The sequence below is a fragment of the Hippocampus bargibanti genome, linkage group LG02, assembly GCF_051943395.1.
Source record: "Hippocampus bargibanti isolate YZ-2025 linkage group LG02, ASM5194339v1, whole genome shotgun sequence".
In the NCBI taxonomy this organism is placed as follows: Eukaryota; Metazoa; Chordata; class Actinopteri; order Syngnathiformes; family Syngnathidae; genus Hippocampus; species Hippocampus bargibanti.
In genome coordinates this window covers 27,581,766-27,604,478 of record NC_142735.1, presented here as the reverse complement: position 1 = coordinate 27,604,478, position 22,713 = coordinate 27,581,766, and the positions used below count along the sequence as shown (strand labels likewise).

The window sequence follows — 22,713 nt, the reverse complement described above, 5'->3', positions numbered from 1 at the left end:
TTTTTAAAGAGGTGGGATGGGGTGGGGTGATGGTTGTGGGAGTGGGGGTGCAGTCGATGCAACACAAGTCAACCAGGATTGTTCAAGTTGAAATTCATGCACATTTTTATTGAACAGTTATATAAAATACTAATGTTTCATAGTTGCAAGTGCATGCCTCATCTGCCAACAGTTTCAAAGTTAAATTACAAAAAGCAAGGCTTCATGTCGTGTAGTGAATTACTTGGGCACTTAAGCAGTTTCTTTAAAAAAGATCAACATAGGTTTTGTTGAGTACTGAGCAGTATCAAACCTGTAACTGATATCACAAAACAGAATTCCAGATAAGAATTGGAATCATTAGGGGGGACCAAATGACAATTTCTGTGGCATATTTTACAAAATTTGAACAAAAGCCTATTTTTGTTGTTGTTGTTTTTTGGTTAGGTTTTGAAATTTTGAAACTCATTATATGACACCAATGGCTATTCATGCATTTTTGAGCTCCACATTGTAACCACACACCTCACAATAATTGTCAAACATGCTTAATTGGACTGTGTGCACGTACAAGCAGCGCTTAAAAACAGAAGTTGCCTCTTCGTCTTAAAAAAAAGAAAATTAAGAAGGCATAGAGAATCGTGGTGTTGGTTGAAAATATGCAGATAAATGTATTCCAGTACATGTTCACTAAAGAGCAATATAGTTCAAATATTTTGATTTCCCAGTTTCTTCACTTTTGACTTTTTATAAAACATGCATAGGCAGACACTTGATTCTTTTTTACACAATATAGGCCATCTAACTCTTACTTTGTTCGTAATACTTAAAAAGAGAAAATGAACACTCACTTCCGGCAAGCTTGAATAAATCGAACTTTCCCTTCCCGAAAGAGACAAACAAACGAACATGGTAGCAAACGATAAGTAAATGTAAATTCCAGTTATGAAACTCGAGAAAATAGCTATTCATTATCGAGTTGTTTAGTCATAGAACGGAAGAAGAAAAAAACAATAAATCAGGTCAAAGCACACACCAAAAGAACCTGAGGTAAGCGTCATATGTACATAACGATAAAACGTTCCAATATTTGGCATTTCCACAACATTCTTTTTAAGACTGCCTAATTCATTCATAGCTATTTTATAAGAGGAGCAAAAAAAAAACAATAAATAATTCTTACTTAGTTTATACATCCTTACATTTTTTTTAAAACGGCATCTCATGTTCTGTCCTTTTTTTATTTTTTTTAGTGCTGTTTTTTTTTTTTTTTTTTTTTTTTTTTTGTAAACGTACAATAGTTAGTAAGAAGGTAAATGATCAAGGGACACCCGAGTGGATGCGAAAAGAAAGAAGAGCCATTCTTATGCGTCTCTCTCTCCGTCACATACTGCGCTGTGAGCAATAACTTAAAATATTTGACGAACAATTCCAAGGCATATCCAAAGACAAGCAAGTGTGACATGTTAAGCCCCCGCCCCATTCCGTTCCCCTGCCTTCCCTCCCCGGTGTGCCCGAGGCCGCACTTCACTTCCGCGTCAGTCCCCTGACGACCTCTCCCCGCCTACCCCTCTACTGTATCCCTCCGCCGCCGCCTCCTCCGCCGCTGGTGCTCCCTTTGCCGTCTGTGCCGTTGGTCTCCGAGGACAACGCCTTGTTGAGGGAGTTGAGGCTGGCGTCGGATGGTATCGCGTCCCGCCGCGGCGGCATCCTCTCGTTGATGCGGTCCAGGCCCTTGGCCTCCTCGAAACTGGTGATCTTGTGCTGCGGCGAGAAGCCCTTGATGGCTGCGGGGCGGGGGAGAGAAAGAGAGGGAGGTGGGAGGTAAAGGATCATCGGCTGTGACTTACGTAGAGATAATGCAGAAGATCATCACAACAGAATAGTGACATCGGGCTAACTGAACTGATTGGACCGTTTGCAATTGATCTTTTCATCGTGTTTGTTCACAATCAACGCCAGTGTACTTCCCGGTGGCAAAAAATAAAAAAAAAAAGAAAAAACATACATGTTTGGGCCACAAGGGGGTGGTATAACACCGGTGACTCCTCGTCGAGCGTCACTAATTCAGGGTTTATGCACTTATCAGAAAATGAAAATTTCAAACCGTTCTCGTTGTTTATTTACGGAAATTAAACTTATTTAATGACCGCGTCTGACCAAATATACGTCGAGAAAGACCCCCCCCCCGCACCCACACGGTGGGCAACAGGTTAGCACACCTGCCTCGCAGCGCTTTGGTGCAAGGTTCAATTTGTGATCGTCCTTCCTGTGTGGAGTTTGCATGTTCTCCGTATGTCTACGTGGGGTTTCTCCAGGTACTTCAATTTCCTTCCACATGGCAAAAACAAACTTGTCTTTGAAATTAGCAACCGATTCAGGGGTCCCACATCTATTGCCTGTAGTGTGGCTGACGTTCAAGCACACCTGCGAACCTCGTGAGGATAAGGGAATTAGGGAAAAATATATACAAAATATATCATTTGTTTTGTTTACTACAGATGTAATTTAGTCTTTGCCACTGGGATGTACACATGTCGTTATGGTGAAAGGCTTGCCAAAAACAAAACAAACAAAAATATTTGGGTGTACCAAGTATGTCTTGATCCATATATGCTTGGAATATTTTGTTGAACACTTGTTTAAAAAAATAATAACCGGGGACCCTTGAGTGGCTGGTAGTTAATTATAAAATTGGGAATTTGCGTACATTTCTGAGATTAACTATGGAGATATCACCTAACCCCCACCTCCCATTCCAAATGTACTAAACTGGCATGGGACTACGGTGGCTGACAAGGCCAAACGTGCGAGAAAAGCGAAAACACGTTAAGATAGGAAAAAAATACAACAGAGAAAAGGCGGCAAGAGAAAAGTGCTGCAACCACAGAAACAAAGCATAAGCACAAAAAAATGAACAAAAAGGAAAATGCTGTTGGGAGAGTGCAAAATGCTGCAAACTGACCCTTCTAAAAAGCCAAATAAATAAATACAACAACAAAAAACAAAATGAAGTTAAATAAATGAATACATACATAAATAAAACTGAACAAACCTTCAGTTTTGCTAATTTATTTGGAATAAAATAAAACCTAATGATAATGAAACACCCCAAACTATTGCAACTTATATACAATTGGTCGGATCCTTAATAGTCCATTAGATTATGTTTTCATAAGGTCAGATACTAGCCACTCCTACTAGCCACTCCTACATCACTCCTTGATGAATTGTGTATGTTATTATTAATTATTATTATTATTCGTAGTAGTAGTCGTAGCAGTAGTAGTAGTATTTTAGGAAGATTTTGGAACATATGAGCATTCCCATTCATATAAATGGGTAGAGATGATTTTAATGTTTAAATGTATTTATTTTATGTTGAGGCCCCGCTGCACTGTGTTTAAAAAAAAGATACATTACTTCCAAAAATGTGAATTTGCACCTCCTGTGATTTTTTTTGTTATTGTTTCCCTTCTGCATTTGTTTTATGTGTTTGCATCACTTCCGTGTTTGCAGCGTTTGACCTTGTCAGGCACCACATGGCAGAATCTCAAAATGTTCTGAACTCCTGTTTTCATGCCCATGTGCTAAAACCGTCACGGGTCTCATGTCATACAGTATGTTGAATAAGGAATTAAAAAAAAATAGATATTGAAATTGTAAAACAGGAGAGAAGAGAGGATTTGGAAATCCCTCTGGAGTGCCACATCGGGCCCGTCTGGGTTCGGCGTGAACGCCGCAGCCTATTGTTAGCATTTTTAGGGGTAACGCGCAAAAGAGTTTGGCACGCTGCTCATTTGCCAAAAGGCGGCCGAGGACCCAGAACATTCCAGACGGAGCCCGACACGTCACACGCTGGAAAAAGAACAACAAAATGGGAAGCAGAAGGGGGGAAAATCATCAGTGACAAAGACGTGGGCAAAGAAAAAGAAAACGCGTTGCGGCGCCCACTGAGACATTCACGTCCACAAACTGGAACCACGTTGAGACTTGAGCTGACGGACAAAAGACACTACGGAGGAAGTCGGGGTAGGGTGCTAACCGCTTGGCTCGTCTGCTAGGGGCATGCAGCAGTTCGGCGGGTGGGGGGAACAATGACAAGAAATCTTTGACAGCGGGGAGCCAGATTAGCACACAAATTTAAAAAAAAGTCATATTTTGTGAAGAATCATCAAAGTGGGGCGTGGAGAGGCGACCTCCACGTGTCAAACTACAGAAAGCCGGGTGAGCATGAGTTGACTGTATCCTGAAAGTACGACGGGTGATGCAGCAGGTGTTCACAAGGGCGATATGATGTCAAAAGCGATACGTGGAAGACATAGCCATCAACCAGTACGCACTTTTGCCGCGCCAGTCACATGACCTTGTCACACGGGTCTGCTAAAGATGTGCTTCAAACAAATTGATAAAAATCAACGTCAACAATTCCGATTCACGTTTGACGTCTATCCCCGCCCTTTGACACATAAACATGTCAAAAAAGCTAGTTCGGGGCTCACAAGGAGGATTTGGCTCCTTTCTTGAGCTAAAAGTAAGCAAGCGGGATTCCAAAATGGCTGCCGCTCGACACAGCCATTTTGACAGACTTTCTATTTTTATACAATATGACACAAGACTTGACTGAATTTTCTCTCTGTCATGAAGTTAAAAAGTCAACGAATCAGTTATCAGAATTATATTCCACCAAGCAGCAGAATAGACTTGACTCATATTAACCCAAAAACTGAGCACATTTTGGGGCGATGTATAACCTCAATGCTCAAACGGCTTTCGCGATTCGCAGACTTAGCCGCGTAAGCTAGTGGCGTTGCTGCATAGCAGAGGTCGGCCGCCGGTTATGAGCACACAACACAGAAGGGCCACAGAGGAACTACAGAGATTGAGGAAGCTGAAAAGGGCTTTGCTGGGCCCGCCACCAAGTCGGGGGGGCTAAATAGCAGCTGGGCAAAACTGCTATTTAGCGCTCGGTTGACGTTGTTTTTGCCCGAGTGGCCAAGCAGGGAGGCAAGTTCAAAAGTCGGTTTGAGCGTTTCGCCTCATCGCCCGGGCTAACGTGACCTGCGGGTGGATATCGAGGAAAGGGATGCAACGCTCAAACGGATTTTCGTGAGCACGGTGGAAGGGGGAGGGGGGATGTAGTCGGGGGGAGAGGGGTAGTTGGATCATTAAAGCAATAACAAGGCACAACTGCTTGGGTGGCTTTAAAGGGGAAGTTCCAGTAATGTTGGAGGCATTGTATCAAGATGCTGCTTGTTGTTTTGTTTGGGGGAGGGGAGGGTGTCCCAATGTCCACTGAAAACCTAGCGGGAGGACAACGTCAAATAATTTGATCTGATCTTGAATTTAAAAAGCAAATCAACCCAAATATCTCCATCTCTGGGGGGTTTCTGTCAACTGAAATAATATCACACTCAGGTAACAAAGCAATAATTTTGGAAAACATATTTATTGTATAACCTCCTCCCTTCCCCATCATTCTCTCCCTACGTTCTCTCCCACCCCCCTCTCGCCCCATATGCTCATTGCCCCCCCTATGTCTTTCTCTGTCTCCCTCCTTCTCTGCCCCCCCCCCCCCGTGGCTGTCTCACCCCCCTTTTGTCTCTCCTTCCTCCCTCTTTCGCCCCCCTCCTTTCTTCCTACTCTAGCCCCAATTATTTTTCTAAACTTCTTTTTACATTTTTAAAAACGATTCTATTTTTCAACATTTCACCTTTTCCCTCCAATCCTTTTGTAATTTTACAACTAGATTATTCGTCTGTCCAGCCATTGGCCTCCCCAGTGGCACTTTTGGAACACCCGCGATTTGGTGCCAATCCAACAGATTTGGTGTAAAGGCAATTCCCCTTTCAAACCGGCCTGGCCACGAGGGCTTCCGACGTCTGCACGACTTCTCGCACAGCGACCACGACGGCACACCTGGTTCGAGCCCAGACACCCCACACACGCTACTCAAGCACCAGCGAGATGGATGGAAAATCCTGCACAGCCCCCCTGCGCGGTGCAACACAAGAGCTGATTATTTACCTTCGTCAGCCTCAATAGCTTCAATAGTTGCTGAAGAGAAGAAGAGGGGGGTTGCAAAACCAACGAGAGAGGTGAGCAAAGAGGAGGTCATAGCAGGGAGCACAGCCAATCCCGACAACACGCATTATTTCTCATCATGTAGAAGCGAGGGAAAGAGAGAGAAAGATTGAGAGGGGGGGGGCATGGAGGCCAAAAAAATAACATTCAACCCCCATTCACTCAAAAACATCACGCATTCCAAAATAAATAATAAAAAACTCATCCCCCCAAAAAAACTTCACAATCACCAAAAACTAACTCACCAAAAACCACCTCGCTTTCAAAAAAACAACAACAATAGATATCACTCACCAAAAAAGCTCTCGCACACCCCAAAAAACCTTCACACACGCACGCACACACACACACCCTCCTATTTGAATGGTGTTGTGAGGTCCGAATAACTCCAGATAATGAGTGAGAACCACCGTTGCTGATAAGTTTAAAGAAGAACTAGTGTTGCATTTGAAGACTAAACGTCACCCCATTTCAACTTCTTTAAAAACAAAGCAATAAAAAGTGGACTTGAAACTGAAATAATAGCAGGAGTGAGGTTTCTGAATGGGTACATTCAAAGTCCTCACTCCCGTAGTGAATTTGGTTAAAATATCGTCTTACTTTTTGTGGTATGAACTTTTTCCTCTCATTAACCATGCACACACAAACTTGAACACACATCGAGTGAGTAAAAAGTGTGTGTATCTAAGTGGAATGAAAATACACACCAAAAAAAATCATTTTAGGTGAATTTGTGAGGACCTCTCTGAAACTTTAACAGATGCATATATAGACCCTCTAGAAGCCTTTAGAATGAAAAACTTGTGAGGACCGGCCAAAAGGTTCTCACTTGTCAAACATGTCCTCACTACGCATGGTATAAAATGTTAGTGGTCCTCACAAGACTAGTCATACAAACACACACAAAAAAAAAATCTTGATCACACAAAAAATAACCTCACACACACACACACCCACACACACACACACTAACTTTACAACAATGCTCCCCAAAAACACTCACACTCATGACAAAAAAATGTTCGCACTTACCCCAAAATTTCTCACACACTAAAAAGCATTATCTCCCGCCCAAAAAATCTCATCACCCACAAAATAATTTTACACCCAAAAAAAAATCTGTCGCACAAAGCAAAAAATATACTTTGCAAAATAATCCATTCATTCTCATACACAAAAGCACAACTCCCATTAAAGGAAAAAAATCTCCCAAAATCTTGTTCCTACCAAAAAAAAAGTGCTCTTAATCACATTTTTTTAGCTATCAAAGTGTTTTGTTGTATTTTTTTCAAGCATGAGGTAAATGTTATTTTTGGCCCATAAGCCACCCTACGGCAGGATGCGCGTTCACTTTCGGAGGACTTCTGTAAAAAGGGGAAGGGTGACATGTTAGGGCTGACATGGTCCTGCCAAGTGTCCTCTCATGAAGCACAGATGGACATGAGGAGTGAATGTATTAACACGTGAAGCAGCGGAGCGCAAAAGTGGGCAGGCCCGGTGCCACATCTTTTGGTGAGGCCACATTAAAAAAAAAAAAAAAGGCGAGGGCCTCCGCCACGCGTCCATCACTTACCGTCGCTCTCGCCACAAAACTAGCAAGTCGGCAACACTGAGCGCAAAAATGAGCAACAGGGTACAAATACAGACTGAAGAACGAGAATGAAGATGGTGGTGATGTCAACTACGAACAACACGCCGGCGTCCGGTCATGAGATTGTACCGATGGGCGACAGGAATCCGGCAACTTGATTCTGCCTCAAATAGGATTTTGACATCACGGTGGGTGGATTGGATTTAGGAAGGCCTGATTCTTCCATGAAACACAGATTAACCATTTGATTAATACTAATAATAAATAATAATGGACCATATTTTCACAGTCCAAGGCGCATCTGAAAGCGTTCAATTTTCTCAAAAGCGTGCCTTATAATCAGATGAATATGGATGAATATTCAGATTCTTTTCGGACGTAGTATTTTAAAAGTTCCGTTCGGTTGTCAATGGTCCTCTCAAGTGCATAACACAAGATAATTGTAACATGCATATTTTTTTTCAACAAATGTGTGTGAAAAATGGAAACAAAAAAAGTTTTGGATGAATTTACGGATTTTTTTTCCCATGAAGTACATGGTCATTGTCCACGTTAAGTGTTTTGTCACATCTTTAGCTGTTGTTAAAGCGCTATGTAAATCAATATGTATTGTATTGCATTGTATTATATCCTGTATTGTATTATATTTCCTACCTCCATCTGGTGTTTGCATATTTGCAGCCTCTGTTGCGGCTTTATTACCGGTATATGCATCTTATGATGAGAATACTGTATAAGGATTTACAAATTTATTATCAAGTTTTAATGCTCATAACCTTTTTTTTTTTTTTTTGGGGGGGGGGGGGGGGGGTTAAAAAATACGTCATTGTAGCATTACCAACATTTGGCCTCTCAAGGTACACATGGTTCTGTTTGGAGGAAAAAAATGCTGGAGAAAAAGCTAACAAAGTTTTGAGAAGCCCTGTTTTTGGCAACATTTTGAAAATTATTATTATTATTATTATTATTATTATTATTATTATTTGTTGGGTGACATCTGGTGTATTCACTTTTCAGTCAAGGAGATCCTGCGAGAGCATAATCAAGCGAGCCGGATTCCTGCTTGGATTTGTGGATAAAAAGGCAGTCGTCTCCCCTTTCATTCACAAATGCTTGTCCATTGACAACCATCAGCTCACAATCGACATCTACGTTTGTGTACAGCTGACACCCAAACTTGTAGTTGCCATTTTTTTTCTTCCCTCAAATAAGGTGACTTTTTCTCATGGGTGGAGCTGTTTGGAATTCAACATGACAGAGTGAGCGGGGACATCAAAACGGGTGTCACAAAATGAGGAAGGTAGGAAGGCGAGGGCGGAGAGGGGTTAAGCGGAATACTTGCACAACCAAATATACCTGCAGTTTCTAGAGAGAGAGGGAAAAAAGAAAGAAAGAAGAGATAGATGATATTTGAAAGCCAACCAGTAGAACAGACAAGGAGAACGGACACTGTTTGCTCCTTTTGCGACTTTGGCATTTTAGTAAATGACATCTCCATGGACATGGTTCGGGGGGAGGTGTTAATCGGGCTCCTTATGTCGCGTGCCAGATGCTGGGGGCGGGGCCTGCGACCTGTTCGGGAGCCTTGCGGTGGCGCACATGCAGGCTTACCGTTCTGCAGTTTCTCCTTGCCGCCAGACAACACGCCGCTGGGGAGCATGCCCGTCGGGGTGAGCCCCTTCAGCGTCAATACGCTCTCACTCTCCTCTCTGTGTGTGCAAAAGAGACCCCCAAAAAGACAAATAAATAAATAAGTGGATGGATGGATGGTTAGATGGGTGGGTAGGTAGGTGGTTAGGTGGATGGATGGATGGATGGATGGATGGGTGGGGAAGTAGGTAGGTAGGTGGCTGGAGCGATAGATGGATGGATGGATAGATAGATAGATAGATAGATAGATAGATAGATAGATCGATAGATAGATAGATAGATAGATAGATAGATAGATAGATAGATAGATAGATAGATAGATAGATAGATAGATAGATAGATAGATAGATAGATAGATAGATAGATTAAAGTAAAAATTATGAGATGAAAGAATTCTGAGATTAAAATCACAATTCTAATAATAAAGTCAGAATTTGGACTTTAATCAGAATTCAGAATTCTCATTTTAGAATAAGAATTCTGGGATTAACGTCAGAATTCTAAGATTAAAATCAGATTTCTGAGAATAAAAGTGACAATTCTCAAATAAAAGTGAGAATCTTGCCAACTGTATTACATTTTTCTTTGTTGGCCCTAATCCTCGTTCGGAACAAAATGTATATGGATTGAAAAAAAAGGCGCACCGAGCAACCAAAACGAAGCACCCTTTGTCACAAGAAGTGGGTGTTGTTACCTGAGAACAGAGAACACCCGGGCCATCTTTCCAATGGCGCGAATCTTGTTGCGGATGACTTCCTTGCGTGCAGAAGCCGTAGCACCTGCGGGGGACCACACGTCACAAACGATCAGCCGCTGCGCACGCAAAGTACGCTTCCAAGGGGCGGAATGACGTAACGGGTTTTCAATTTGAGACAAACATCACAGCAACGGTGAATACGTGCCACCGGTGTTACATCATCAATCACAATCCCCGACACACTTGGAAGGGATCTCGAAAACATCAGAGTTATCTATACCGTGTTAACTTGACTCACAAATACCACCCCACCCTGCCAATTTGCCTTCTGTAGCTCGATTATAACAGTAGAAAATAGATGAAAGGACAAACGTGGGGACGATTAGCCGGGTTTGCTAGCCAGCTAGTTGCTAGTTTTTTTCAGCAGCAGAGACTCCTCACACTTCGCTTCCCCAGTCACAGTCACTGTACAAAATGCCTAAGAACTGCTGTTGGAGATAGACGCTCATATTTAGACGCAGCTGCTCCAGTTCCTGGTTATTACTAGGCCACGCCCCTTAATGGCTGGGCGTAAGGTTTTGGGATGTAATACAGAGTTATTTTCTTTTTTGGGCAAAAATTGTGGTGGAGTTTGCATGTTCTCCCCTCCCACATTCCAATTGGACAGTTAGACAGTCTGCAGCTGGATGGATGCATGGCTTGAGGAGCCCGCAATGAGAAGAATGGAGCGTCAGTGCAGAGTGCCGATGCGTATGTGGAGGCTGTCGTGGCTTGGAATTGAAGTGGATTTACGTGGGACAGGAGATGTGAGACAATCTCTTTTCATCAATGGATGCTACAGCTTCGTGTTTGCTTTCAATATTTAGCTTGTAGCAGACATGCACCTTTCACCATGGCATCCCTGATCCACTGGTGAAAAGGACACTTTGATCCTGTCCTCTTCCATCTAGAACTGCTTCATACAACAAAGAGGGGGCAGAAAGTGCTTAAGACTGAATGACTGTCTGTGTCTTTTGTGTTGTATCACATTATTTGTTATTTGTTTTTTTGTTGTTGTTTTGACTTCAAGATGGCGCCGCGAGAGTGGCTGCCTTTGCAGCAGGTTCTATATTTTGATTTTGTTCTTACTTTCCTTTACTTGTACATTCATTACTTTACTGCTGTGAAATGTTAATGCCTCCACTGCAAGACCAATAAAGGCTAATTCAATCCAATCTAAAAACATGCCTGGCAGGCCGATTGAACACTCCAAATTGTCCCTAGGCGTGAATGTGAACGCGGATGATTGTTTGTGAATGTATGCGATTGGCTTTAAACCAGTTCAGGGTGTCCCCAAAGACAACTGCTCCCCCAACCCCGTGTGACCCTTGTGAAGATAAAAAAAATGGATGGATAGATTAATGGTAGTGGCTACGATGGAGTCACAATTAATTTCAATTCAGAGGAATCGATGCATCAACATTGTAAATCAGGGTAACATGACCTCTAACATTTCATGTACTCCTTTCACCACCCCTTCAGTCACATGTTAGTTTTCCAGTGACAAGCAAGAGGGCAAGCACCCGACAAACCTGCTGCACACACCGGCACGGCTCGTGTTTGTACCTTTTTGTGGGGGATATATAAGCTGTCCTTCTCATGAAACACCCCCAGAAGAAGAGACAAGAGAAAGGGGATAGAGAGGTCAGTGGATGGCTGTGGCATGAGAGAGGCGGTGGGTGGTGAAGAGAAAGAAGGAAGAGGAAGTAGGGGGTTGTTTGGAGGGAGGGGGGGCAAAGAGAGCACGACAAGCATCAAGTAAAAGCGATGCCTTGAACACATAAGACTCTGGAAAACAGAAAAGAGAAATTAGATGAAGTCAACAAAACAAGGACATCCCAGCATGAGAGAGAGAGAGAGGAAATGATTATGTGAAAAAAAAATATGCATATATAAAATGACCGCGTGAGTGACAGAAGCTTTGAGGGGGAAAGCGACACATAAAAACAGAAGAATGAGTGAAAAGATTTGTGAAGGGGAAAATAAGATTTTTTTAAATACCATGCCACACCTGCGGGGGCAGGAGAACAAATTCAAACTCGCATATTCGCTCACCGTCCAGTTCGTCCTCGGTCGTTAGCTCGTCGTTGGAGCAGATGCTCAAGACGTTCACCAGCATCTCGGTCACTGCACATAGAAAAGACAACGTTCTTCATAATCCCATCGAGACGTAAAAAAAAAACACAAAAAAAAACATTGGAATCTGAAAATGTTCGCCGACCTTTCTCGCCGACGAAGGGCAGCGACCAGGTGAAGACGTCCATGAAGTTGGGCAGCCAGTAGGGGTGAGGCGAGCAGTTGAACTGCCGGATGTTCATCACGTTGTTCTCGTATTTCAGCACGGCCGCTGCACAAAAAAATTCGGTCCTAAATATCACGAATGATAATCCGGCTTCCAGGTCGTCACTTCAGGGACGTTTTAAGAGATCACAGAGAGTTCTAATGGGCTGATGAGGGATGCCGAAAGCTGGCAGACGGACAGTCCAGATCGGGTGACATCACTGCTGGCTCACCATGGGGGACTTTCCCGTCCCCCACAGCCAACCCACACCGCGGTGAGAATAGCAAGTCATCAGAGGCCATGGTCTCCCTCTCCGCAACTCGCTAGCGACGCAAAAACGGGGACAAAAGGCATCCTACTTGAGGTTTGCTTCATTCCATGTGCGTCAAATCACAAGACCAAGTCGGCGCTTGTCAAAAACAGAACAATAAATTGCAGTTCATCCTGTGCACTTCTCAATGAAGCATTCTGCGACTTCACAATTTGCAAAAAAAATTTGATCATAAAAATAAATAAATACACACACAAATATACAAGTAATAAATAAAAAAATAAAGAAATAAAGTAATAAATTGATAAATAAAGGTTTGGGTGGGATTCAAAGACAAACAAAACTTTGATTTACATGAGGTCCCCAAATGCCGACTATATTTATCAAATAAATAAATACATGAATAAATAAACATTAAATGGAAAATGGTATGTGACAATGTGAACAATTGATTGTCAAACCCAAACACAGGTGGCCCAAAAAAATTATGGCAGAAGTCCCTTTTTTCCGACATGTAAAAACAAACAGGCATTTTTTTAAGTGAAATCCACAAAAACTAATTAAAGAAAATTAGTCAAAAGTGGTCACCTTCATTTTCCATTCAATTTCAAATATAATGGTCTTCATTCTTAAATGTCACTGTTGAAAATAACACTTCCAATTCAGTCTTGGCAAAACCAGTTGTCAGTTTTATATTAAGTGGGGATCGGCTGAAGATAACCAGAAAAAAAACCCACTTGGGATCAAATTGATATACTTTTAGAATCAAGTAACCAGTAATTGAATAAAGTTAATCTAACAGTCAACACTCAGGATAATATGTTACTTTTTCAAAACGGCTACAGTCGCACACTGTTTAAAGCAGTTGGGGTAATAAATACATAAATTAATTAATTAAACAGCCTCGCGAGCCGCCTTTTCCTGCACTGTGCGGGGTACGCATGGCAAGTAGTCGTTGGGTAAATGTTAAATTGTGCATTAGCTAGCTAGCTAGGTAGCTTTTTGAGTTACTTCCTGTCACGGTTTGTAAGGTGGTGATGGCGGTTATGGATCCCAAAAAGCAGGCAGGAGGGAGCAGGAGGTTGTGTTTGACAAATTGTATTAAAATAAAGTCAGCAGGAACAAAATCTAAAACATCAAAATCATCTGAACAGAAAAATATCCAAAGTATCAAAAGAAAACCAAGAGCAAAAGTTCGCCAAGGTGGAACAAACACATGTATAGCATACAATGCATACAATTGCATACAAAACAATACAACGAACGGTCGTGCCGGGAGTCCTTTTGACTGCCACTGATTGTAACGACCAGCACCTGCGAGGCTGCAGGAAGTGCTGACAGCGCGACCCGTTGGTCGCCAACCAGATCATGACACTGCCGGGTTGAGTGAACGCTGGCGTGTGTGGCTGCCACTGTTCACCCACAGAAAAACTTATCCGGTGATTGTAAAGTGACCTTGAGAGTTTTGAAAGGCGCTTAGAAATGAAATGTATCATTATTATTATTATTATTATTATTATTATTATTATTATTATTATTATTATTATTATTATTATTATATCGCCAAGTGGGCAGTTGATTGAATGCAGCCACGGATGTTGGTGAGGAGGCGGACATTAAGGTCAGTGCTCCCTCAAGGCAGATTCCCTTAAAAGGAACAGGGAACCCCCACCCGGCCCGAGCCCCCACCACACACACACACGCACGCGTACACGCACGCACGCACACACACGCACACACACACAGGGGCGCGCGCGCGCACACCTTCCCCAACAACCTGCGCTGAACAAAACAAACACGGCCCGCTGTTTATTTTGGATGTTGTAAAAACAAATGTCACTTCTATGCAGGGGCGGCTGCATAGCTAAACTTCACTGCACATATCAGCCACTAGGTGTCTCTGCTGTGCTGACCCTGAGTAAAAAAGAACATGACGGGGGTAAGCGGGGGCAGCCGATGCCGCGGCGGCCGCTGCCACGGCAACACCATGAGTCTACGCCTTATCATGAATTATTTATTTGGGAGTGCCTCCGGCCTGTTTCCCCGGTAACGGGCGCCGTCGATACCGTTGCCGCAAGAGCCGCGGAGATTCCCGACAATCCTAGCCTGACTTAATGCGTGGTGTCGAATGTGTCCCAGAGACCTCTTGATTCAGGTTGCACAGCGTCAGTGTTGCCATGTATTGTCATTACAATAAATTAATTAATTTAAAAAATAGGACAGTGAAGGTCCTATGACTTGTTACAGATGGAGGATGTAAAATTGGTTGGGTAGTAATTCATTTAGCAATTCAGTGTCATTTCAATGTCACCTCTATCAATAATCCAATGTATGTATGTATGTATGTATGTATGTATGTATGTATGTATGTATGTATGTATGTATGTATGTATGTATGTATGTATGTATGTATGTATGTATGTATGTATGTACGTACGTATGTATGTATGTACGTATGTACGTACGTACGTATGTATGTATGTATGTGCGTGCGTGCGTTGTGGGGTGGCGGTGTTGGCAACACGCACATGCACGCACGCACGCACACACACACACACACACACACACACACACACACACACACACACACACACACACACACACACACACACACACACACACACACACACACACACACACACACACACACACATACATACATACATACATACATACATACATACATACATACATACATGCAGGCAGGCAGACAGACAGACAGACAGACAGACAGCCATACATAAATTTTTGTCAGTTTTGTCATTTTTACTCAAATTGCAGGGCCCACAGAATATTGACTTTGGGGACTACATAACACATATTCAATGCAGCATAAAAAACAGACTCTTCTTTCATCAGAAAAAAGAGTTAATTCCTAAATCATATGCGTCTGGAGTTATCTGATCTTGACATGGGGGCGGCAGTGCAAAAGTCAAACGCTGCCCCTTCTTGGGAGGGAAAAAACATTACCAGAGGTCTGACCAGCACTTTATCGGCAACCCCCCGCAAGAAAAACAAAAACCCGAAAAAATTTGGGAATGGGGCGTCACGTCATGCTTTTCAATTTCTGAATAAATTCGGGATTGGCGGTGAGAGTGAAGAGTTAACACTCTGTTCAGAATAACAAAGTATAATATCATGGTATAAAACTGTTTTTTTTCTGTCAAGCGGTGGAGAGGAAGCACCACATCCTTGTCACTGGACCTTCACAGAAAATGGAAGTCTTGAATTGTTCTTTTTTTTTTAAAACCAACATAGCTACTGAGCCATAAATTGTACTCACTGTCTTGTTTGTCACGCTGAAATGTCCTACGGTCGGCACGAATACCAACGGGTTGATGAGCAAGACTTTGATCCGGTCACCCATTAAACAATGAGCGACATTGTTTTTCATGACAGAGTGATGCGGCGTAAAATGGAGAAAACGTGGCTGCCGGAAACAGGAGGGAAGCCTGCTAATGGCCAGAGTGAGAACAGATGGGAAGGCATCTGTAGCAGGGAATTCTCCTCTGTCGGGGGGACTGGAGAGGGTAAGAGGGTGGTCTGCCTGGAATGAACCCCCCCGGCCCCCAGCCCCTTTGAGCGTACCTGCCGCCAAGCCAAATGACAACATGCTAGGAAGGGGCTCACTTTGACTTAACTTCAGCTCCATCAATCCCATCTGGCTTCCAAAGACAAGAGAGGAAGAAGACATTTATTCCTTTCTGTAAGCTCTGACAAAAATCGAGTCCAAAGCCTGCAATTGCGATCATGGGGGAACTACATTTTATGTTTTCTTTTTCTCTTTTTATTTTTATGATTATTACGATCGGCGCCGGAAACCTTTTTGTGATATTTTGCTTTTGTTAGAGCCAAGCAGCAAAACCATTAAGGGTTGTTGGCTTTCGGGTGCACTCAATAACCAGAAAACATTCCATTAATTTGAAACCACAAGCAATATTGCCAACTCCGCCACCCCACAACACACACACACACACACACACACACACACACACACACACACACACACACACACACACACACACACACACACACACACACACACACACACACAAAATTGCAGACACTCCGCCCCCACCACTGCAATCACTTCAGAATCCAAAGAATGAAAACCACAATCGAAGCACAGAACTACCGGACATTAACAACCTCCATTTTAATGTGTGCAGTTGTGTTATGTTGTCATGTTCTGTTGTGTTCGTCTACATCAGTCATGATGTCGAAAGACCGGCCCGGGGGCAAAATGCGGCCCATAGTTAATTTTCATCCCGCCAGCAGCCTCTGTCTTAAAATCAATAATGTCTGGCCCACTTGTAGAATTAATGGGCACTCTGACCTGTGTGTGCTACGTGCTGCCATCTAGACCAGGGGTGGGCAAACTTTTTGACTCGCGGGCCGCATTGGGTTCTAAAATTTGAGAGAGGGGCCGGGCCAGGAGCATTTGGAGGGAGTGTTTGGGCCGAAAATACTCTGAACAAGTTATGGCCATAATTTATAAAATCACTTCAAATGACTTCGACTGAGCGTATTTTACAAAGATTCCACAGCATATAGCTATAGTTTACGTTTTAAGGCTTGCGCTGAATATTCATGAAGTCTTGTTTTCGAGTTGATGACGATCCCCATGTGACGTCACGTTTGGACCGCCCCTGACCGAGAAAGCGACATACAATGCATTTTGGGTACTTTGTTTGGTCTGAAAACTTCGTGTTGATCCGTGTTGATGGCGAAATTAGAAGGAAAACACATAAATAACGCCATGGTGAATCGTTGTGTATTGCACCAAGACAACTATTTGATATTCGCTGACACAAATTCCCAGCTGACAAATCAGCCCATTTCCAACGGAGCTTGGGAGCAATCTTCTGCTTTTTCTGGGTGCTACATTGCTGTCATTGACGGCTCGAATTGATATGGGAGGACTACTTGAATCAATTGCAAACATTTATGCTTTCCTCTTCAGAAGAACAAGAACAAGAAAACATCTTCTCCGAATCTGAAGCCATTGTTTTGATTCTCGAGCAAGGCAAGACGTCTTGGCGTGACGTCACGAACAGAGGGGTGGGACCTTCTGAAACTGACCATTTCCGGATTCATTTTGAAGTCATTTTTATTGGTGTTTTTCATTTAACTAAAAATATCAGCCTGCCTGATTTGGGTATTTTAGATGCTATGAAACGTTTTTCTGATGTCAGTGGGAAACAAAAACAAAAAATGGTGCCGGTTGTCCTTGTAGTATGTACAAACCTCATAGCACAGTAAGAACAACAACCCAATTTATTAACTGTCTTTCAAATGTGAAAAATATCCCTGATCAGTTAATAAATTCGTCTCAAGGAATATGGCGTTTGTATACTATTTCACAGATACTTGGAGGAGGAAATGGAAATAAATTAAAATAACATATGCACTGTGATTTATCAAGATTGCGTCTGTTTTTAAGTTTCCATCGAAGGGGCAAAGTTAAAGAAATCAACATTTATTGAAAAATTGAATCACTTTCAACATTCAAAACATATTATTACACAACGAAATATTCAAGCTCAATAATACCTACTTGTGTTAAATTCCGCCAAATCATAGATGGTTTGTCCTGACCGCGCGCTCAACAAACTCCTCACTGACGCTCTCGCATTCACGCGCTAACAATACACGTGTACCGTCGCCGAGCACACAAACATAGACTACCTGCAGTTGAAATTTGCATACTCGGCTCGGCAGCCAATCAGAAGCCTGCTTCTTTCTTCCGGACTTTCGCAAGCGTTACAAAGTCGTGCAATTGCATGTCATTTTCCAAAATAGATGCACAGAACCTCAGACTAGAAGAAAGATTCAAAAGAAGCTAACAACATATGTGACGCTACAAAACGTAAATTTACATTAAACCGTGACTGTAAAGTGTACGTGAGACTTATGAAAGGGGCTTAGTGGCTCGTAGGAATCAATGCAAACGTTGCATTGTGCACCACAATGACAATCGACTACTGTAGCAAAATTTACAGCCATGCGCATTTGTAGTTGGTGCATTCTTGATTTAAAAAAAACGTTATACTTTGTGACAATGTTTTTTAATGGGATTGGTCTCATTTTGCTTCAAGTTGTGAAAAATGGGGCAGGCAACTTTTCAGTCAACTGCCCTGTTGTTCGCTAGCTTTTTGTCATGAGTTTTAGACGCTGTTTGTACTATGATTTGGGCAAGTTCGGCGGGCCGGATTGAAAAGCCTAACGGGCCGTATGTGGCCCGCGGGCCGTAGTTTGCCCATGTCTGATCTAGACGCTCAATTTGGAAGAGCAATCAACTGAAGGAGGAAGGTTAATCTGCATGTTTCAAATGAACCAAAACACACTCTGAAAATAGCTGAAATTAAAATAAAAAAAGCAAATGTGAAACACAGAATCGCTCGCTGATTTTTTTTTTCAATTAATTGCTGTTCTATGTAAAGAACGTCATCCAAGGTTGCCCGCCAACACGCATTTTTAACACACCTAATTTGGCCCCTTTTGCAAAAAGTTTAGACACCCCTGGTCCACATTGTTCATTTGCTAGCATTCATCTTGGCTGCATTTTGTTGTTAAATTTGTATTTTTTTTTTTTTGGAGGGGGCACATGGTGGAGGGGTCCAATCGATTTCATCCCTTGTGCTGCCATGTCAATCAATGAAATTTTCACAACGAAACGTTTCCTACATAATCTGATTTGAGAATAGCCTCTCAGAGCGAGCTAGCTAGCAAAACACATCTCTTGCAATCTGAGCACGTTAGCTAATCAGCGACTGCCGTGAGCACGGTGTGCTTCATTGAAACACGTTACGTTTTTGTCACTGTACAGTGATACCTTGGCTTACGAACTTAATTGGTTCCCAGACAGAGTGTGTTAGGGGAAAAGTGTCTATCCCAAAAATGTATTTCCCATAGGAAACCATTAAAATGAGAATAATCCGTTTCCCGGTCCCCATAGAACTTACTTTTCTACTTTATAATTTTCTAAGTCTTAAAACTACACAAAATATACCTTGTTTTATGGATAATAAGCGTGCTATGGTATTATAATTAAAGAAATAAACTGTACTATATAATAAAGTCATTTTATTTACCTTTGTGATTGTCGTTGATGGCTTGATGGAATGGATAGCTTTGTGCAAGTGTCTCAAGGAGCTCTGGGTTCTACATCTTGGAAGTTGTGATATTGCAACAGAAACAGATGCAAGCAGACACACACACACTAGAAACATCATTAATAGCTGGTTCCCTTGCTTGTCTTTTCATTTCAAATTGAACTGATGACTAGTGCGGGTTATTTGTGGAGCCTGATTGATGGGAATTTTAACCTTGCAGTCTACACTCTGTTTTCGAACTATCAAAGTTGAAACGAGTCCAAATTTCACTGTTTTTCTATCCATTTTGTGACTCTCTCTCTGTCATCTGCCTGTCTCTTTAATGTTTAAACCACCTCCCCCTCTGCTGCGTTCTTGACCAATCATGAGGCTTTAACAGACGACTAGGGGGGGTGGGGGGTTAGGGCCAAAACAAGCCGGCTGCCATTTTCTTTTAGGAGAACGGGCTCGTTCGCGAACAACACATCACACACTGTGGCAGCTCCGTGTGTATCCCCAAAAAATAGTTTGTATGCCAAGGTAAAATGTTCATAAATTTAATGTTCGTAAACCGAAAAGTTTGTAAGCCAATGGGTTCGTAAACCAAGGTATCACTGTATTTGATTGTTGCAGAAATAGCTGTTGGACTTAAAGGACAACCGACGTCTCCGGACAAGCTGTGTCCATAATTTGTAAAATGGCTTCAAATGACTTCTACTGAGCGTATTTTACAAAGATTGCACCGCATATAGCTATATTTTACGTTTTAAGACTCGCGCTGAATATTCCGGAAGTTTTGTTTTTGAGTTGGTGACGAGTCCGTATGTGACGTCACTGAAGTAACGCCCCTGACCAAAAAAAGGACACATTGTAGCAGTCCTTCCATCACGTCAATATATTTTGCTGTACTTGTTTGGTCTGAAAACGTCATATTGCACCAAAAAGCGGCAGAAGAGGGCAACCAAGCTCCATGTAAGGAATTTATCAGCCTGTGGAAACGGGCTGATTAATTCCTCACACAGAGCTTGGTCGCCATTTTCTGCCTCTTTTTTGGTGATACATTTCCCCCCAATGTTGCCTCAAAATGGCACAGAATAAATTCTTTAATCGATTGCAAACATATATGCTTTCCTCTTCAGAAGTATTTGAATCATATTCATAACTGGATGTGTAACAAGAAAGCATATTCTCCGATTCTGGAGCCATTGTTTGGATTCTCCGGCAATGCAAGACGTCTTGGCGTGACGTCACGATCTGGGGGCGGGACTTTCTGAAAATGCCCAATTCGCAGCTCAATTTTTTGCAGATTTTGGACACTTTAAGTCATTTTTATTGGTGTTTTGCATTTGAATAAAAATATCATACTGCGTGTTTTGGGTATTTTAGATGCTATAAAACGTTTTTCTGATGTCAGTTAGGAAACAAAAAAGTGACGTCGGTTGTCCTTTAAAAAGGCCAATTGACAGCCTGTGGGTTAGCACAATTACGCAACAACACGACACACCACCCCAAGCTGCTTGCTCCTTATTGACCATCAATGTGCCAAAGTCTGATTGGTTCATGGGGCCCACTCCCGGCGCCCACCTCCTTCAAGATTTATGTGCACACTTGATTGCCCATCAATCATCGGGTGTGTGCTCAGAGGAGGTGATTTATGACTGAGTGGATGGACCAGATGCACATGAATGATTGGAAGGAGGGGTGTGGCATCAACAGAACCCACCAACCTGATGAAGCTTGGAGTCTGTGAAATCGTTTGCAGTATATGATGATGTTTTGTGTGTGTGTGTGTGTGTGTGTGTGTGTGTGTGTGTGTGTGTGTGTGTGGACACACTCGCAAATTCAGTGTTTTACCCAATATTTAAAGGACAACCGACGGCTCCGGACAAGTTGTGTCCATAATTTGTAAAATGGCTTCAAATGACTTCTACTGAGCGTATTTTACAAAGATTCCACCGCATATAGCGATATTTTACGTTTTAAGACTCGCACTGAATATTCCGGAAGTCTTGTTTTTGAGTTGGTGACGAGTCATCACCTCAGTGCATTTAGCAATACTTTGTTTGGTCTGAAAACTTGTGTTGATCCGTGTTGGTGGCGAAATTAGAAGGAAAACACAAATAACGCAATGGTGAATCCTTGTGTGGGGCACCGAGCATCTATTTGATATTCACTGACAAAAATTGTAAGGAATTAATCAGCCTGTTTCCACGGAGCTTTGTTGCCCTCTTCTGCCTCTTTTCTGTGCTAACCCCCCCCCCCCCCCCCCCCCCCCAGATGACACACATTCGGTGCTACATTTCCCCCCTCAAAATGACATGGAATAACTTCTTTAATCGATTGCAAACATGTATGCTTTCCTCTTCACTATTTGAATCATATTCATAACTGGATGAGTAACAAGAAAGCACATTCTCCGAATCTGAAGCTATTGTTTTGATTCTAGAGCAAGGCAAGACGTCTTGCCGTGACACCACGAACGTGGGGGTGGGACCTTCTGAAACTGGCCACTTCCGGTTTAAAATTGAAGTACTTTTTACACACTATCAGTCATTTTTATTGGTGTTTTGCATTTGACAAAAAATATCATACTGCGTGTTTTGGGTATTGTAGATGCTATAAAACGTTTTTCTGATGTCAGTTAGGAAACAAAAAAAGTGATGTCGGTTGTCCTTTAAAAATACTCCATTATGAGAAATACTGTTTATTTGGTAAAAGAAAAAAGAAATGCTCATCAAAACAGAATATGTTTGAAAGTTTGCGATTCTTCAAAGTCGCCACCTTTTGCTGAGCTAACAGCTTTGCACATTTTCCCACTTTCCTTTATAGTGTGAATGACACTTTTTCCCCAATCCAAGGCTTGCGGAAATGAAGAATACAATACTACATCTCCACAAACAGTTAAACAATTACGGTTCCCTCCCTCGTCATTGGGCCAAACAAACGCTATGCGATTGTGACGTATCACATCCATATGAAGTCCCGTCTTAAAATCACTCCGGGGATGAATCCCAGCAACGAGGGTGT

The 22,713-nt window shown here is 42.4% G+C and overlaps 1 protein-coding gene across 5 annotated transcripts in view; it reads right to left on the bottom strand.

Moving 5' to 3' along the window:
* Positions 1 to 87: 87 nt before the first annotated feature.
* The window catches only part of LOC148902260 (protein phosphatase 3 catalytic subunit alpha), a 75,044-nt gene continuing 52,418 nt past the window's right edge, over positions 88 to 22,713 (bottom strand). For 2 of the 5 annotated variants that reach the window (XM_088990636.1, XM_088990639.1), the window contains 6 exons: positions 12,262 to 12,387; positions 12,096 to 12,167; positions 9,999 to 10,083; positions 9,266 to 9,363; positions 6,007 to 6,036; positions 88 to 1,766 (listed from right to left, as the gene is read on the bottom strand). In XM_088990636.1, the coding sequence (XP_088846762.1) occupies positions 1,552 to 1,766; positions 6,007 to 6,036; positions 9,266 to 9,363; positions 9,999 to 10,083; positions 12,096 to 12,167; positions 12,262 to 12,387 (626 nt within the window). In that variant the 3' untranslated portion in view covers positions 88 to 1,551. Of the gene's footprint in view, positions 1,767 to 6,006; positions 6,037 to 9,265; positions 9,364 to 9,998; positions 10,084 to 11,606; positions 11,634 to 12,095; positions 12,168 to 12,261; positions 12,388 to 22,713 lie in introns of all 5 variants that reach the window. The other 3 variants (XM_088990637.1, XM_088990640.1, XM_088990641.1) reach the window with 3 other exon arrangements.